The 19,489-nt window shown below is 42.9% G+C and overlaps 1 protein-coding gene across 1 annotated transcript in view; it reads left to right on the top strand.

The window, feature by feature from the left end:
- Positions 1-1,974: 1,974 nt before the first annotated feature.
- OSGIN2 (oxidative stress induced growth inhibitor family member 2) overlaps positions 1,975-19,489 on the top strand; it is a 36,894-nt gene continuing 19,379 nt past the window's right edge. Inside the window, exons 1-4 of the mRNA XM_038393422.2 lie at positions 1,975-2,154; positions 6,867-7,021; positions 13,952-14,088; positions 16,202-16,393. Coding sequence (XP_038249350.1) covers positions 2,111-2,154; positions 6,867-7,021; positions 13,952-14,088; positions 16,202-16,393 — 528 coding nt within the window. The 5' untranslated portion in view covers positions 1,975-2,110. The remainder of the gene's footprint in view (positions 2,155-6,866; positions 7,022-13,951; positions 14,089-16,201; positions 16,394-19,489) is intronic.

The raw sequence follows: 19,489 nt of genomic DNA, 5'->3' as shown, positions 1-19,489 counted from the left end.
GCTGTTTGGGGGTGGGGCGGAAGAAGAGGCTCTGGGGGTGTTGCTATTTGGGGGTGGGGCGGAAGAAGGGGCTCTGGGGGTGTTGCTGTTTTGGGGTAGGGTGTAATAAGGGGCTGTGGGGGTGTTGCTGTTTGGGGGTGGGGCGGAAGAAGAGGCTCTGGGGGTGTTGCTGTTTGGGACGGGGTGGAAGAAGGGGCTACGGGGGTGTTGCTGTTTGGGGACGGGGTGGAAGAAGGGGCTACGGGGGTGTTGCTGTTTTGGGGTAGGGTGTAATAAGGGGCTGTGGGGATGTTGCTGTTTGGGGACGGGGTGGAAGAAGGGGCTACGGGGGTGTTGCTGTTTTGGGGTAGGGTGTAATAAGGGGCTGTGGGGGTGTTGCTGTTTGGGACGGGGTGGAAGAAGGGGCTACGGGGGTGTTGCTGTTTGGGGGTGGGGCGGAAGAAGAGGCTCTGGGGGTGTTGCTATTTGGGGGTGGGGCGGAAGAAGGGGCTCTGGGGGTGTTGCTGTTTTGGGGTAGGGTGTAATAAGGGGCTGTGGGGGTGTTGCTGTTTGGGGACGGGGTGGAAGAAGGGGCTACGGGGGTGTTGCTGTTTTGGCGTAGGGTGTAATAAGGGGCTGTGGGGGTGTTGCTGTTTGGGGGTGGGGCGGAAGAAGAGGCTCTGGGGGTGTTGCTATTTGGGGGTGGGGCGGAAGAAGGGGCTCTGGGGGTGTTGCTGTTTTGGGGTAGGGTGTAATAAGGGGCTGTGGGGGTGTTGCTGTTTGGGGGTGGGGCGGAAGAAGAGGCTCTGGGGGTGTTGCTATTTGGGGGTGGGGCGGAAGAAGGGGCTCTGGGGGTGTTGCTGTTTTGGGGTAGGGTGTAATAAGGGGCTGTGGGGGTGTTGCTGTTTGGGGGTGGGGCGGAAGAAGAGGCTCTGGGGGTGTTGCTGTTTTGGGGTAGGGTGTAATAAGGGGCTGTGGGGGTGTTGCTGTTTGGGACGGGGTGGAAGAAGGGGCTACGGGGGTGTTGCTGTTTGGGGGTGGGGCGGAAGAAGAGGCTGCGGGGGTGTTGCTGTTTGGGGGCGGGGTGAAAAAGAAGGGGCTCTGGGGGTGTTGCTGTTTTGGGGTAGGGTGTAATAAGGGGCTGTGGGGGTGTTGCTGTTTGGGGGTGGGGCGGAAGAAGAGGCTCTGGGGGTGTTGCTATTTGGGGGTGGGGCGGAAGAAGGGGCTCTGGGGGTGTTGCTGTTTTGGGGTAGGGTGTAATAAGGGGCTCTGGGGGTGTTGCTGTTTGGGGACGGGGTGGAAGAAGGGGCTACGGGGGTGTTGGTGTTTGGGGGTGGGGCGGAAGAAGAGGCTCTGGGGGTGTTGCTGTTTGGGGGCGGGGTGAAAAAGAAGGGGCTCTGGGGGTGTTGCTGTTTTGGCGTAGGGTGTAATAAGGGGCTGTGGGGGTGTTGCTGTTTGGGGGTGGGGCGGAAGAAGAGGCTCTGGGGGTGTTGCTATTTGGGGGTGGGGCGGAAGAAGGGGCTCTGGGGGTGTTGCTGTTTGGGACGGGGTGGAAGAAGGGGCTACGGGGGTGTTGGTGTTTGGGGGTGGGGCGGAAGAAGAGGCTGTGGGGGTGTTGCTGTTTGGGGGCGGGGTGAAAAAGAAGGGGCTCTGGGGGAGTTGCTCTGCAGGGGGTTGGCAGGGAGAGGGCCTGGGGCGTGTTGCTGTCTGGGGCCAGGGTGGGAGAAGGGCGGGGGCTGGCCCGGGCCGTTCACACGCACAGGCCGGGATGCTCAATACCCAGGTTCCGGGTCTCCACCGCTTCTCCCCTCCTGCCCCCGCCCCACCGCCAGGCTGCGGCCCGGGATCAGGCTCCCGGCGGCGGGGACCGGCGGCCGCTCCGCAGCGTGTCCCCAGCGGAGACGGCGGCAGTCCCCGCCCCCGCCTAAGCCTGCCCCTTTCCCCCGCCGGTTCCGGCTCCTCCCCCGTGTGACCCGAGGCCGCCGGGTGGGGAGGAGGCACCGAGCCAGGCGGGCCCCAGTGCGGGGGCGGGGGCGGGAGCCGGAGGAGGCGGAGGCGGAGCAGCGCCGCGCAGCCCGGACCCGCCGCCGCTCCGCTCAGCCGCCAGCCGGCTCCCCGCGCCCGCCCGCTCATGCCGGGGTGGTGCTGCCGCTGCTCCCTGGCTCGCCGCTTCAGGTGAATCCCCACGGTGGGGGGCCGCCGGTCTGTGGGGAGGGCGCCTGACGCCCCCGTGCGGAAGCCGCACGCCGAGCCCCGCTGCTGCCGGAGAGAGAGGCCGGCGGGGGCGCGGTGATGGGAAGCGTGAGGGGGACACGCGGGGAGAGATGTTGAGGTCGCGAGGGCAATGGCCGTGATGGGGGGTGGGGTGCATGGGGGGGGGGCAAAGGGGGGGGTTGCGAAGGGAATGGCCGTGATGGGGGTAGATGGAGGTGGGGTACCCAGGGGAATGGCTGTGGTGGGGGGCGCGAGGGGTGGAGTCAGGAAGGGCTGTGATGGGGATGAGGAGGGTTGTGAAGGGAATGGCCAAGAGGTGTGTGTGTGGGGGGGGGGGACAGGATGGGGGTGTTGCGAAGAGAATGGCTGTGATGGGGGTAGGGATGTGGATGGGGGGTCGGTGGGGTCACCAGGGGAGCAGCTGTGATGGTGATGGAGGGGTGGGATGTTGGGGTCAGGATGGGCTGTGATGAGAGTAGTGGTGTGGGGGGGCAGGATGGTGGGGTCATGAAGAGAATGGCTCTGGTGGGGGTAGTCTGTGGCGGGGAAGGTGAGGTTGTGAAGGGAATGACTGTCTTGCGGGTAGGGGACAGGGAGATGGGGTTGCGACAGGAATGGTTGAGATGTGAGTAGGGGCAGGGAGGTGAAGGAACAGGGATGGAGTATGAGCCAAATAGGGGTGGGAGGAGACAGGAATAGGGAGCTATGGGAGGATATTGAGGAGACAGGATTTGGGAAGCATGGTTGTGTCTGGGTCTGGTTGCGGGTTGGGGCAGAGACAGGTGTGTATTAATGGGGGTAAAAGGCCAGCTCTCCAGTAGCCAGCCTATGTTAGTACTGACTCCATCCTCTGGCTCTTCTGGTTGTGGAATCACACATGCTTATATGTGCATAAAAATGGGCATGCCTAAGACTGTGTGCACAAAATAATTATGTGCTATTTTTAAGGAGGCAAATTCAGCGTATTTTGCTGAATATTCGGATCGCATTGTAATTTTTTAACCATAAAATGTTTTTGGTTTTTTTTAGGGAACTATTATTTGTATGTCCACCCCCACTCCTATTTTGTCTTGTATATATGGAAAAATATATCTAGTAATTAAAGCATAGGACTGGGAGTCAGGAGACCTAGTTTCTGTTCCTGAATGTGCAACAGAAATTGTGTGATTGGACAAATCACTTAAACTCACTAGCTCTGTTTGCTCTGAACTTTATTCTCAAGCTTCTCTCCATTGTAACTTCACTGGTGCTAGCAGTGGTGAGTGCATTAGTGTAGACTGGGTGCTGATGTTTATACAGCCCTGTCATTTAACCTTGTTCAAGAGCATGTCTAGACGGTGAGAGATTGTAAGAAAAAGCTCAATTTAGACAAGGCTGTAGTGCCTTTGACTCTGTGTGCACAAGGTTTTGGTGCATTTACTGAACTGTAAAGTAGGGATTATAATAATTACTGTGGGTGTTGGAAAAATTAATGTACGGTATGCTTGTAATCTTAAACTTTGAATGTTCTGAGACATTTAGAAATCCTGCTATAAATAAATATTTGTTTACTTATTACTTTAGCACTTTAGATTAAAAGTAAAAATGGAAAGGTGGAAAAAAATTATATTTGTCACTATTAATGCTGTTTGTATTCTTCTATTTCAATTTGGACAGTGAAAATCAGTGAAGTAGCTTTCACATTTGTTGATTCTCCCTTTTATTTGTGGGTTTTTAGTACTGCAGTGTCTGGGTTTCAAACACGGAATGGGATTTTTTTTAAATTATTTTCAGTGGACGTTTGTTTAAAAACATTTTTATTGGTGCTAAAGTTATTAAAAGCTTGTTTTTACAAAATTTAAATTTGAGCCTATATTTAAGTGGAGAATAAAACCTGTATTTTATCTCCCACCCAAGGGTGGGCTTAGCAGAAGTATTTTTCTAAAAATTGTACTGGAATAGGAATCACTTAAAACTGGAAATTATCTATTGAAGAAAGGGGTGGCTTCAGTTAAGTTTTCACTATTTTAAAATTTATAGCAATTGTGTAAGGCATCCTTCCTACAAAACCATGCCATGTCCAGTTAAATGATGGATGCTACAGAAGAATTTGATATTATTTGGTCTGGAAAAAAAATCTTGACTTATATTTTATATTATTTATATATAATCTAACTTTTTCCTTGACTACTTTTCTGCATTAATAACTAAAAAATAAAAAAAAACACCTAAAAGTATTAGCTTTCAATAAATAAGGAAGCTAATTTTAAATTTGGTCATCTGAAAAAAACCCCATACTACTAGTTGCCTTTGATATTACCATGATAACATTATTTGGCCCTGACTCTGTAACTGACAAACCGTTGTGCCCACTTGTAGTTATGCAGGATAAGAGCCATAGTCATGTTAGCAAATCCCCCTCGCCCCTGAAGTTGTCTACCAAGGCTACAATGATATATGTAAACCTTGTTACAGAAAAATTGTTTTGGGTTTTGCGTTCATATTTGGCCTAAGATTAAAAAAGAGATGGCATTAGTTACTCCATAGTTAAGATCTCACTGAGATTTGCACTTAAAGTAGAACTAAATTTGCTGTTTCACATTGTAATGGTTAAACTTAGTCTCCAGATCTGACACAATAGCTCTTCAGAGAACAAAGTAATTTTCTATGTAATATTTTAGTCAAATATACGAACTTAAGTAGAGGATACACTTTTAATTGGTCCACTTTTGAATTTATCATGTTTTCTTCACATTTCTTTTGGTACCTCTAGCTAAACATTCATAGTCCCTACAAACTCCAAATGTGTCTTTTATGTTCAAATAATACCACAGACCAGACACAGATCACTTTTGAAATTTTATAATTAATCACATCATTAATTTCTTTTAATGAAGAAATAGCAAGAAAGGCTTTGGGGATTCTAAGGGATTGAATGAAATTTTGCAGAGAGAAGGTCAGCAGGAATGCTTTGAATTTGGTTTTATTTGTTGAGTAGGAATTAGAGTAGAAATGTGCATTTTGTGTGTGTGTGTGTGTGTGTGTGTGTGTAGGTTTATTATGTGTATGGTTGGCATTAGGGCTACATGTTGGTTGCTCGAGATGTGGATGAAGATGTATGGAGTGTGGCTGGCCGCAGTTACTTGAGCAGGGGAACTGATGAGTGGAGTACAGGTAATGTGTTGAGTTGTTTAGCTGCTTTCTTTTTCTTTTCATGGTTTGTGCTGGTGCACTCCTACAGTCTTAACTCAAAGTTAACAAAGATTTTTTTCTGTAGGATATAAATTAAAAATTGGATTCAGTTAAATACTTAAAGAACAGTGCTTTTAGTTTAATTTTAATGTACTGTTCTGTGTTACCTGGCTGATAAAGGACCAACAAGAAACACATCTCAAATAGTTTCTATCATGGGATAAACACAGTGAATATATGGTGTTGCATCCTACTAATGAAGAATCCATATCATCAAGGACACCGAAGTCCTTCTATTTTGGCTGGGAACTTAGAACTTCAACACAAATGGTACAGTGCAGTATATTTGAATCTTAGCGTATCTGTATACAAGATACTGCTGCCTAACTAAAGAATATGTTATGCACTTTACATGCACACAAACACATCTCGGTAACACCTTATTACTTCTAACATTATGGATGCCAAGAACATAATAGGGGAGACAAAGGATAGTTAGATTTAAAAAGAGACTGCTGGTTGATTTAGGCCCACAATTTAGATGCGTAAAAACAAGTTTTTGCAACATTTAAAATTAGTAAAAATATTCTCATGATCTTCCTTTTAAATATTCCAATGTAAAGTTATTTTTTAAACTGAGTCTGCTACAGTGCTCGGAAATCAAACTTTGCAGCACTATGCAAGTTCATTTGAGAACAAATATGCTGTTAGAGGAGGAGTGGGATGAAACTAATCTATTTTTACGTTCCAAGATGAGTGAAATGCAAAAAAGCATTTTTTTTTTAAGGGAGCAAATAACTATCATCACGGTAGGCTAGTGATACTATAATAGTAATTGTCAATTATAGTAGACTCAGTAAGACGTGAACCTCTTTACTCTAGTTTCTGGGGAAAATAGGTGGAGAGGCATTTACTAGCATTATCCAGCCATGCCGGAAGAAATACAGGAGACAATGGATATGGTTTAATTAGTCAGCAACTTTATTCACTTAAAATATCTGGGAGTACCCATCTGATTGGGAAGGGGTATCATGTTTATAGATGGATAAATGTCTGACCCTAAGATTTGGCATTGCTGAAAGCCTAGTAGGCAGTTATTGCCAAGAAGCAAATATTTATTACATTTGAGGTATTAAAAGGGTGTGGGGAAAGCAATAGTTTAAATCACTAGATTTATTATCAGACACTGAATTTGAATGAGACACACCTTAGATTATATTCTGCAAGTCCTTTTCTTTTGCTGCCTGTATCCTTTTGTGGGCTTTTTTGGAGGAAATAGATTTTTTTGCCCATTATTATAGCAAAGAACCAATATTCAGTGTGGGAAAAGCTGTGTGAAGAAAAAAAATCTGTATATGAACTGATTAGTGTTTATTTTACTTTTGCGTAATGCAATCAGAGGTTTTTTTTATCAATTTGACAGTTTTAAGGCAATGATCCAATAGCGACTTAATTTTTGAAGAATGTGCTGTAATGCTCAACTGATGTTTTTTCTCCAATAGAAATTACAGTGGCCCTGAAAGTGAAGGACAACTTTTGAGCTCCTTAGTTCAGCATTTTGGTGACAGCCTTGGGAGGAAAGATAAAAGAATGCCCTTACTAGAAGAAACCACTCTGACTGGGGACCCGCTCCTGACTGTGCCAATAGTGATAATAGGTGAGTTATTTCCAGAGATTATTTTGTGTTCTCTGGCAATACCGTTACTTTTTAAGAACCAGGAATGCAAATCCATTTATAATTAAATAAGTTGGTGTTGCCAAATGATAACCCATCTCCAAGGCAAAGGTGTTTGTTAGATTGATACAATTAGTACAATTTACAGTATTACCGTCAAGTTGTCTTTAAGTCAAATGACTGGTTATCATTGAAATGTATTTGAACTGCAAATGCTTATTTTACTAGAAGATGTTGAGACAGCAGTGTTTGGGTGTGGATGATGAATTTGTTGGCAGATATCAGATTTGAGTGCAGTAGAGATTTAGACCCCAATTCTGCAATCTGATATACTTGAGCACACCCTTATGTCTGCATGAAGTCCTGCTTATGTCATTAGGACCGGACATGGGGAAGACTTTGTTTGAATGGATTAGACTGGAAGATGCAAACATTACAGTTAGGCAATTTGTGTACAGTACAGTTAGACTTATAATGTCTCAGTAACTGTATCAGGGTGAATTGATTTAAATCAAAATCGATTATTTAACTCACTGTAATCATCATTTAAATCAGCAAGCAGGAATCAATGAACACTGATTTTAATTATCTTTTGCATTTTACTTTTTACTTATTTTCCTAAACAAAGGTTGATTTTCATTGGTTAATAACCATAAAACATGGTTTTGCAACTAAAATGTGATCTTTCTTTTTGCAAGGAAGATATACTATATCTATACACATTTAAATAATTATATAGCTTAATTTACATTTATTCAGATACCTCATTTTTACATTTTTTATTATATTAGAAAATGGTGAATAATGCATTTCTTATTTACAAGCTGATTTTTTTTTTTTACTTGTGATTTGTGTCACACTCTGGGGTAGAAATTTGAATTCAATTAAAAATGCCAAAACAGCATTTTAAAACTCTTTTTAAATTAGTTAAAATAACTGCTTTACATGTGCTGTATACATAAGAAAAAAGTTTATCAAAACATGTTTTGCATTTAAAACTAACTGATTTATTAAACAAGGGAAGTAATATCTGCAGTTAGTGAATTCAACTGACTGTTTCTTGTCATCGTGTCCTTTGATACTTCAGAACTAGTAGAACTCATCCTCTCATACCTAGTTTTTATTACGAGATTCAAAGAGAAAACCAGCTTTCCTGCTTTGTCAACATCTGTTGGTTTTTAGCTTTGAACTGTCATGGAACTCAACTAGCTGAAAGAAATGAAATGAAGAAAATATTCTCTCTGCACCTGCAGAAGAGCCTACAGCTGTCAAAAGCTGTTTTAGCACTTCAGCAGACTGTGGTTCCAGGTGCTTAGCCAGTAACTTCAACTTGTTAGTTTGACTTTCTTCAAAACTTTGGCAGAAAACATATACTGCTTAAATTTTTGTATCTAGTTTAAATTTTAAAAATTCAATTTGTGTTTATTTTAAATCACTGAATTTTTTTTATCCATCCTAACCTGTATTTATTCATATGTTTTTATGAAACAGAAATCACTATAGTGTCTGGGGTGCCGTAGCAATTAAAATCATCACACCAAAAAACTGATTCTTCACCAAGATAATCAGTTAAAGTTGTTAAACTGTCTTATCAAATCTACAGTTTTTATTAAAGGCTTGTACTATAAAGATTGCCGAATGACAAACTGTCAGGAAAAAATAAATTCTTCAGGAGTGGATCCTGTGGATATGTCCACACTGCAATAAAACACCTGTGGCTGGCCCATGTCAGCTGACTCGGGCTATGGGGTTGTACAGTTGCAGTGTAGATGTCCGGGCTTGGGCTGTAGCTTGCGTTCTGGGATCCTCCCCACCTGCTGAATTGTCAAAGCACGGTGCTGAACTCTATCTCATCTGATGCATCATTATTAGGCAAACATAGTGCCCATAATAATAAGTTAACCTGGAGATGACAGAGGCATCTATTGCTGTGGTGTTTCATGCCTTTCAGGAAGAGATAGTGTCCTGGCATTCTGCCAATCATGGTCCAGGACTGCCATATGGTTCCCGATTCAAAACCTGCACTAGTTTTCAATAATTGTGCATTATGAAAATACCTGTGCTAAGTACTGCTGCTGCCTTCAGAACTCCTCTACTTACCCACATCAGATGCAGCATCCATGACTTCTTCCAGTGAAAAGTAAACGTTTTTTATCCCAGATATTTCCGAACACTTCTTTTAATCATATATTTTAGAACTGGAAATCTTATAACTGGATCCCCTCAGTGGACAGCCTATTATCTCTAATATGCACCTGTTGCAATTAAGAAGTCTTAAATAAAAAAAAAAAAGAAGAAGAATACTTTGGTAAGACAGAATATAAGAATGGCAAGTTTGTTCACTGCATTTCATCTTGATCTTTCTCCAAGTGCCTCTATGCTTTCTCCCGTGCTGCCTCTTGTGACTGAAATGATGTCCCTCATCATGTATGCCATGTAATCTCCCTGTCTTCCTTCCCATCCCTCATTCATTGCCCATCTTTCTGTTAGCTTCCCAATGTTAGGACATGTCTACACTTGCCATTTAAAGCTCAAAAAGTCCCTTTTTTGCGCAAAAACCATGGGAGTGTCTATACTTGCCAATGGCTTTTTGTGGTGATACTCAGAAGTTTCACCGCAAACAGAAAACCACCTCCATGAGAGGCGTACAGTTCTTACTGGTGATACTTTTGCAATAATGTGTAATGAAGACATGTTCTTCCTGTTTACAAACCTTTTAGCCTCCGGAGGATATTCCACAGTGCCTAGGTGACCACTCTGGCCAGCAGCTCTGGTAAACAGACATCCACCCCTCCCCCTGTAAAGCCCTGGGAACTTTGAAACTCCCCTTCCTGTTTTCTTGGCAAGTGCTAACTTATCTTGCCAGGTGACAATGGCTGCTCCAGGGGGCAAATGATCCCCTGCTTGGAGCAATGCTGAGCTAAGGCAGCTGATCAGTATTTGGGGAGAAGAGGCTGTGCAGGGACCCAGGATGCCTCGCAATCACGCCATCCTTCCCTCAAGACCTATCCTCAAAATGGAGAGAGCTGGACTGTGGGACAGCTGCCCTCAGTTCGCTGCTCTCATCCCTGATGGAAGTGCTGCAGATGTTAACACAATCTGATGCCTGTGGAAGTAAGTGAGAACACAAACCAGTGCCTTTCTTTTACTGGTTCCCTATCACTGGTGAAACTGATTACACTTGCAGAGTTTTTGTGCTGACATAGCCTTAGTGTCTTCCCAGTGCATAAATTTAGTAATAAAATGACTAACATGATGTGTTCATTATGCAACCTTATGTTGCATATGTTGACCTTATATTGTCCTTCCCTTAATCTACCCTGATCTTTGTCTGTCATCTTTCCCTATCTTATGTGTAATTTAGGACTGGATCCTGCAAATCCTTATTCATGCAGATAGTCCTTGCTCAGATAAATAGTGCTGTTGGGACTTGGAGAGATATTTTAGGGTAACTTACTTTTAAGTTACTAATTTTTTATTCTTTGCTGCCACAGTATTAGCAGTGTTTTGTGTTCACAGTTTTGTATCCAGGAATTGATTTTTCTATTTGGCATTTATTAAGTAGAAGAAAGGTACAGAACAAGGGGAAAACTCAGAAGATGAAACAAATCTTCATTTACCAAAATCCCTCTTGTTGTAAAAAGTGTTTTACTGGGGAAAAATCTTTCAATAAATCCACCCCTCCCCCTATTTCTAAAATATCGGTAAAGGGACACCATCAATTTGAAAATCATACTTCTGTCTGAAAACTTTGCACCTACTTTCATTAAAAGTAACATCAAAGATTACCACTGCTGAGCGATGGACTAAGTCCAAGACAAATACGAAATAGAATTAATCAGAATGGGTGGGGGTATGTTTACCTTTTTGATAATTGAATTTAACATACACACCTCTAAAAACCAATATAAATATAAGCGAAGCAATATTTCTCCTCCTTCAGATTGGCAATAGAGATGGTTCGCCGCTCTGAGAGAAGCCAATGTCTATACTCCATCCTGTTCTGTTCCCTCCCAATCTCATCCGATGAAGTGAGCTGTAGCTCACGAAAGCTTATGCTCAAATAAATTGGTTAGTCTCTAAGGTGCCACAAGTACTCCTTTTCTTTTTGCGAATACAGACTAACACGGCTGCTACTCTGAAACTTGGGGATCAGGAACACTTTTGAATTTGATTTATTTGAACAAGTTTCTGCAAATGCCAAAGTTCAAGGTAGTCCTCCCCTCCCCCCCAAATCTCAGATACTTCCTGTGCTAAACAAACACCTTAGCTTTTGAACTCAGTCTGTTTTGCCCAGAATGCAGTTCATTCTCCTTTAAACACAAGTTCCCTTAAATTCTGATCCAAAAAACAATTTTTGCAATAAACAGTTTTTACATTCGTTGGTTCACAAAGCTGGCTATTTGCACGACAGTGTCTTAATTTATTATAGTGAGGGTTCTTTTATTATAGTTGCTGTTGACCAACACCCACTTCTGCCATTATGCAATCAGCCAATATTTATATAACTAGACAAAGGGGTGGTTGAAGTTTAAAATTAAAATGTGTGTTGTTTATTTATACTACAGTAATATCTAGATGCCCCAATGAGGATTGCGCCCCATTTTGAAAGGCACTGTACAAAAATGTGATTCCTGCCCTGAAGAGCTTACCATCTAAAAACATGTATTTTTAAAAAACATTTGGTCAGAAAATTATCTGAGGCCCATCTATATAACAATGTTGTTAAAGTCAGGGGGCCCAGTTGTGTTATGTTGTGCACAGGACTTTGTTTTCCCTGTAATTGGTTAAATCTTTGACCCAGTCATGGGGACATTCTTCTAGCGTAGATGAAACCTCAGAGTGTCTCTGTAACTAGGTTTATTATTATTATTTATAGGCCGGTACTACTAATCTTCCATTGCTGTCAGTTACTCCATTAGTTTAAGTGGCAGAGGTCTGTGCAGTGGATCTAAATGTGAAGCACTTGGATATTATAATGAGTGCCATATAAATACCCATGAGGAAACTGATAATTCTGTCTTCAGAGTAAATTATGAATAGTGTGCAGTAAATAAGGCCAATATTGAACAATGAGGATAAAACAAAATATTGAATCGTTGCTCATTAAATGAGCACCATCCATCCTGTATACTAGATGAGGCAGGGATGCTGTGGAAAAAATAATACGTAATCATGTAATTGGAGAATATATCAAATGCATAGGGGACCAAATTAAGGTTGCATAGGCAACTGTAATTCTGGCTTCTCATAACTTTTTGACTTTGCAAACTTAGTAACATTCTTTTAACATATTTCTATGTGTATTATGCTACAGTAATGTTTAGATGACAACCAAATCAAGGTCCTATAGTGCTGTGCACTGGCGATGCATGTAGTAGATGACTGGCTCTGATGTTTAACTTGGTTACAGAGACACTTAAATCCCATTCACTTTGCAATTTTCACTCCTATTGTAACCAATTGTCAAACAACTCTGTTGTAATCAGTTCTGCTGATTCTACTAGTTATAGTATTGGCAGGGCAGTAATGTCTTATAAATCAGCTTGAAAGGTGATGCAATTGAACTTGCAGTTGAGACCTTTATTTTGATATTGTCACATTTTGTGGTGAGCTCCTTTTCTACTTTTTCAAACCAGTTCATATTTGTTGTCACTAAGGACATGGCTACACTTGCAGATGTAGAGTGCTTTGAGTTAAACCAGCCTTCATAGAGCACAGTAGGGAAAACGCTGCAGTCTGTCCACACTGACAGCTTCAAGCGCACTGGTGTGGCCACATTTGTGGCACTTGCAGTGGCACTGCGAGCGGTGCATTATGGGCAGCTATCCCAGCATGCAAGTGGCTGCAACGTGCTTTTCAAATGGGGTGTGGGGTGGGGTGGAGTGTGACAGGGAGTGTATTGTGTGTATGTGGGGGGAGAGAGAGTGGGCTTTTGGGGCACTGAGAGCATGTCAGCATGCTGTCTTGTAAGTTCAGACAGCAGCAGACCCCCCCTCGCTCCCCTGCCTCTCTCTCTCTCTCTCTCTCTCTCACACACATCATTCCACGCTAATGGTTGCTTTGTCTCGGAGCAGATAAGCAGCCGGCCATCAGAAACAAGCTTTCAAAGGGCATTCCTACAGCCAATTCCAAACAATAACAAGAGTGGCCACTTGACTTACGGGGATTATGGGACATTTCCGGAGGTTGATCAGAGTGCAGTAAAGCAACACCTCGTTCACACTGGTGCCAAGGCGCTCCAGCGAGGGCTCAGCAAAAGTTATTTCACTCGCCAAGGTGGAGTACCAGCAGCGCTGTAGCTGCGGAGTCAGAACGCTCTACGTACCTTGCCAGTGTGGACGGGTAGTGAGCTAGTGCGCCCGGAGCTCCTTTATTGCACTGTAACTCGCAAGTGTAGCCAAGCCCTAAATGTCTTTGCTAACCATAGAAAGAAGGGCAAGTAGACAAAACTCACCGTCTATCAAATTCCATTGCCAGATGGGATATATATTGTGTGTTATACTTTGAGTGACCGAGTTTTTTATTTTAGTCAGTCCTATATTGACCTATGCTGACATACTTCTGGTTTTTAGATTTTCATAAGCTTGTGCTTTATCAAGAGTTCCTTCCACCCCCAAAAAAGTTTGAGAGTGGCTTTAAATATCTGTTTGTACTCCTACTCTTTTTTTATCCAACTATTCCCCCCCACCACCCAAAAAGCATTCTGCTGGGTTGTTTTTGAAAAGGTCCCTAGTGCTAGGATTTATTGTAATGTGAAGATTTTAGACTGTAAGCTTTTCTGAGTGAAGGGATAGTATGCTATATGCATAGCACATTTTGGGACATTGCTACAATATAATTATTTTGCTACTTCTCTGATAATAAGACTTAAAATGTTTGTTAAAATGTTTTAACTTTTGTTTTTAATAGGGAATGGACCTTCAGGAATTTGTCTTTCTTACATGCTGTCTGGGTATAGGCCATATTTGTCTCCTGAAGCTGTACATCCAAATCCCATTTTGCATAGTAAATTAGAAGAAGCTAGACATCTCTCTATTGTTGACCAAGTAAGTTTTCACTAACACTTCATCCAATTGTTTTCCTTTGACAAACCAAACTAGTAAACACTTTGTTTCCTTTTATGAGCTTCTTAAGATACTTTATAATAGTTTAAGATATGTAATGTCATTGGCATGCTCTTAACCTGCAAAGAACTCAAGACCTACACTATTACTCCTTGAGGGAGGCATGGTATAAGCATAGTATTTGGAGCCAGCAACTCCCATCGTGGCCTTGAGCAAGTCACCTGATCTCTCTCCCTTCATTTTTTTCACCTGTAAAATGAAGATCATATTTGTAAAGCAGTTTAAATGTGTAAAGTGCTAAATAAGTGATAATTATTAATACAGAAATTTAAGAAAGCTACTCTATGGGAATCCAGCATACTTTTTCCAGTCACAGTTAAAATATTTAACAAGTTGTTAATCAACATTCAGCATCTTCACTTGCACAAAAATAACCCTGAATTTACTGGGCTAATTTCAGTTATGCTGTAAACGTCTTCAGTTATGCTGTTTACGTCTTCTAATTTATAGTCTAAATTTAATTTAATGATGATAAGCACTATGTCCATCAGTAAGTAAGTGACTGGGCACTTAGTCATGTACTGGTATGTATATTTCATTGTAACAGTGTATTTATTCATCTAATACAGGGAGGAAGAAATAAGGAAGATTTGAATTATGAAGTAGTTTGTTTTTAATATCACTCAGGTGCCAACTTTGTAGGCCTCAATGACTCCTGGTTTGATTTTGGCAGGAAAGCAATTTGTCTTTGCTGCTGGCTATAAATGCTGTGTATGCATCTGTGACTTTGCACACACACCCCCCTCCCCCCAGGGCTTTGTCCTGATTTTGGAGAATAAAACGTCTCCTTGCCTTGTCAACAAAATTGTGTCTAAAGTCTTAGTTTTTCTTTTTGGTTAGTTGAAAAGTTCTTTGCTAAGGTGATGTTTCTGGCTTTGAAGACATAGCAGTTAGGTGGATGCTGAAAAAGGAATATAAATATTTGTGGGATGCAGGGGTGAAAGTAACATTAAGTACATATTGGTACGGGGGCGGGGCCGGGGATTAGCCTGGGCTCCAGTCTCTGCTGTGGTAGCAGCCACGGTGGCCAGGAGCCCCGGGCCCTTTTAAATTGCCAGCCCTGGGGCAGCTGCCCCTGTTGCCCCCCCACACCCCGGCAGCCTGGGGGGTGCAAAAGGGGCAATGACGTTAAAGCACTGCTGCAGTAGCACTTTAACTTTGGTTGCGTACGGGCTGGTATCGGCGGCAACTTCTTACCAGTAAGAAGTTTTATAAAATGTCTGTTAAAGGAAAACTACATTGTAAAATAGTTTCTAATTAATCTGAAAAGTCTAGTAAAAAAGAATAAATAGTATTGAAATAAATTCAGGAATAGCCATTCATACAGGAGGCTGACCTCTTGACATGATAGAAGTCATCTATTTCCCCCCCCCCCACAGTGGGAGAGTAAGTATAACCACACAATGATGGAGAGTGTGATATAGGGAACCTGTTCGTTTTATGGTAATCTCTATTATTTAAAAATATGGCTGACTTGTCCTTTTACTAATAGGACTTAATTTACAACAACTTTTAAAGTTACCAGTTTTCTTTATGCTCAAATAATGAGTACAATCCTAATGTATGTTGTTAGTCAGACTCTTCCTGGGAATGCAAACCATCCCTAATTAAGAGGAACTGTGCTTTATCTTTTTTAAAAGTGTCAATCTATTTTGTCCTGCTAAAAAGTTTTCCTAGTGAAATGTATTTCAGTTGAGTTAAAAGGTGTCTCCCTGTTTTTCTTTCTCAAATGTCTCTATTGATAGTTTTCAAATATTGGCAGATATTGATGTATTAAAAGGTAAGCTCCTATTGAGAGAGACAGTAACACCTTTCACAGTTATGGCGATACTGAAACCGTGACAGGTATTGTATCTAAAATTGCTTTGAATATACCATTATAGTAAATATTTTAACTAAACTATAACTAATTACTGCAGTTTTCCTTAAGTTTGATATTTCAGTAGTGATTTCCAGTTGAAATTCTGTCTGCACATGAAAAGTATACTGTATGATAACAGTTGCATCAACAAGGAAATCTTTCCTCTTAATATAGGATTTAGAATACTTGTCTGAAGGTCTTGAAGGACGTTCTTCCAATCCAGTTGCAGTACTTTTTGATACACTGCTTCATCCAGATGCTGACTTTGGCTATGATTACCCACCTGTTCTGCACTGGAAGCTAGAACAGCATCATTATATCCCTCATATAGTGCTTGGCAAAGGACCACCTGGTGGAGCTTGGCATGTGAGTAAACTTTTCATTTATACGGGCATAAGCTTTCATGGGTAAAACACCCACTTCTTCAGATGCATGGCTGATGCATCTGAAGAAGTGGATTTTTTACCCATGAAAACTTATGCCCAAAGAAATCAGTTATTCTTTAAGGTGCCACTGGACTCCTCATTGTTTTTGTGGATACAGACTAACACAGCTACCCCTCTGATACTTTTCATTTATATTCCTCTAACTTGATGGATTTGTATTTGAGTGTTTTCTTAGTATGGGGTTGATTTGTAGATGTTAATGGGAATTGCAGCTTCAGCCTTTTGACTTATCCAAAGCCCAAATTCTTTGACAAGACCCAAAATGAGCGCCTAAAATATATTCAGGAAATTTAAAATGCTGCGGGATTCATTTGCTAGCATGTACATATTGGTACGGGGGCGGTTAACAAATAGTTTCTGTTACTTCAGTTTCATGATTTTTTTTTTTGATGTAAATAATGGTCAGCAGTAAAAGTTAGGGGACACTACATTTTTGTGGAACATAGATAAATTTGACACTGAAATGAGAGCATTTGAGAGGTTTTATTGCAGGTACACAGCAGCTCTACAGGCCCCATTACTCCTGCGTGTGAACATGTTAAAATGGAAGTGTTCCTAGTATGTTTGCATATTTTTATGCTTCACTGCCAGACTACACACAGCATTTTGATTAATAAAAAACAACTACATTGCTGACCTAACTGTTGCAGGTCTGATTCCGAATTTTACTACTGATATCCCGGGATTCTGTATTCTGTCTGCGTCTTGTAATAGACTAGTGATTTACAAAAAATTGCTGTAATTTTAAAAGGATATAATCCTTTTAGGTTAAATCCCATGTTTGGTGGTTGCTTGTTATTTTTAACTGTTAGAAAAGGCAAGAGTTGTTGGGGGTTTTTTAAATGTTTTTTTTTAAACATATCAAATGGATTTTAATGTATCCATGTCCTTGTAGCTTTCTGAATCCAAACATCATGGTACTAATACATTAGAATCAGAAAGTGAAACTGTCCTTTCAGTTTTCAGTCTTGACAGAATCCTTTTTACGCATTATTAGAATTCAGTTTTGATTCACTAGACTTCATGTCCATGACACAGTAGATTAGTCTTGGACTTTTTAATTATTTTATGTTTAACAGTTTAAAAAAAAAAAAAGCTGTTCTGAGGATCTTTGAAAACCCCTACTGTAAAGGGCAGCCCTAGCTTTTATGGAAGATGCTTTCTGTGTCATCAGTAAGTCTACATTTTAGTCACAGGTATTTTTAGTAAAAGTCATGGACCGGTCATGGGCAGTAAACAAAAATTCACAGACCGTGACCTGCCCATGACTTGTACTGTACACCTGACTAAATCTTGGGAGTGCTGCAGATCCACTTGGGGGGCCGTGGATGCTGGGGGGCAGGGAGAAGGGCAGCTCAGAGTGGGTGGCCAGGGGTTTGCATGGGTGCGCGGGGGGGCAGCATGGGGCACCACGAGTGCACAGGGGGGCGATCAGAGGAGCTAGTGCTGGGGGTGGGGGGAGGAGGAGTTGGCAGGGTTGGCAGGCTTCCTACCCAGCTTCTCGAAAGTGGTGACATGTCCCTCCCTAAGCTCCTAGTTCCACGTGCTGCAAGCTCCACAGCCCCCATTGTCCGGGAACTGCAGCCAATGGGAGCTGTGCGGACAGTGCCTGTGGGCGGAGGCAGTGCGCAGAGCTACCAGTTGAGGGAGAGACAAGTTGCTGCTTCCGGGGACTTCCCGCAAGGTAAGGGCCATCCAGAGCCCTCACCCCCTCCTGCGCCCGAAACCCTAGCCCTGAACCCCCTCCCACACTCCTCCTGCTGCTGCTGTGGGGGTGGTGTGGCCTGAGACTGCCCCAGCAGCAGCCGGTGCGACTGGCCCAGGAGCTGCTCGGGCAGCCCCAGCTGCTTCAGAAGTCATAAAGGTAACGGAAAGTCAAGGAATCCATGACCTCCATGACAAAGTCACAGCCTTAGTCATCAGTAGGTGGCAAGGACTGCAGCAGATGGAAGAAGCAGTATAGGGTACCTAAAGACAAGGCTGTGGCTGATGCTTGTTCCACTACCACATTATGTCATAATTTCAGATAACTGCACCTCTGGCCCTCTCGGTGATCTGCTCAAGGAATGCCCCCTTAGTGTTGGGCCTCTAACAGTCACCTCCCTCTGGGCAGGGCCCTACATCCCTCTCCCTCCAGACAAGGGCTTTAGATTGAAGCCCCTGGCAATTCAGTGATTATGCCAGCAGGTCTGACCTAGCTCAGCATCTGCAGTTTCACACTTGCTCTCTCAGGGTGAAGACACTGGTTCACCAGTGACCAAACAGCCTTATGCAGAGCACAGTATGTTTATTTTTAGGACAGAAGCATTACAGATAAAACCTATCCTAAGCAACAAAAAGTCTAAATGCGTGCTTCAGCTTACTAGATATCTCTCATCTTTTCTGTAGAGACCTTATCAGTTCTTCAAACCCGTCAGCGGAGTTTTTTCCCCTCTTGGTTAAAAAGTCACGTCAGTTTGCTGGATCAAGATGAGCCCCTTCCCCCAGTCAGTTCATGCTAGCTCTTTATACCACAAGATCTTTCTTTGTTTCCTGGGTTTCTTGAACCTGGTCTGTATCAGTATATGCAATTCACCCCACAGGGTGGTACTTCTCTTGATTTATTTACCTGTCCCAGGATCTGCAGTAATTTCCCCTCACCTTGATTCTAGTTCCTAGATCAGGGATGGGCTTTTTCCCCAAAGGCCACATCTGGGTAAGGAAATTGTATGGCATCCATGAATGCTCATGAAATTGGGGTTGGGGTGCGAGCTCTGGCTGGGGTGCAGACTCTAGGGTGGGGCCAGAAATTAGGAGTTCAGGGTGTGGGAGGGGGCACCAGGCAGTGCGTTGGGATGCGAGAGGGGGTGAGTGCTCTGGGGTGGGGCCAGAAATGAGGAGTTCAGGGTGCGGGAGAGGGCTCCGGGATGGGGCAGGGACTTGGAAAAACTTTTAGGAGGGTCATTGTAGATAACCGCCTTAATATGAGATCTCAGTAAAATGCTCTGGTGAAAAGGGCTAATGTGATTTTTGGATG

The sequence above is a fragment of the Dermochelys coriacea genome, chromosome 2 (assembly GCF_009764565.3).
Source record: "Dermochelys coriacea isolate rDerCor1 chromosome 2, rDerCor1.pri.v4, whole genome shotgun sequence".
NCBI lineage: Eukaryota > Metazoa > Chordata > Testudines > Dermochelyidae > Dermochelys > Dermochelys coriacea.
This window is presented reverse-complemented; position numbering and strand designations above follow the sequence as displayed.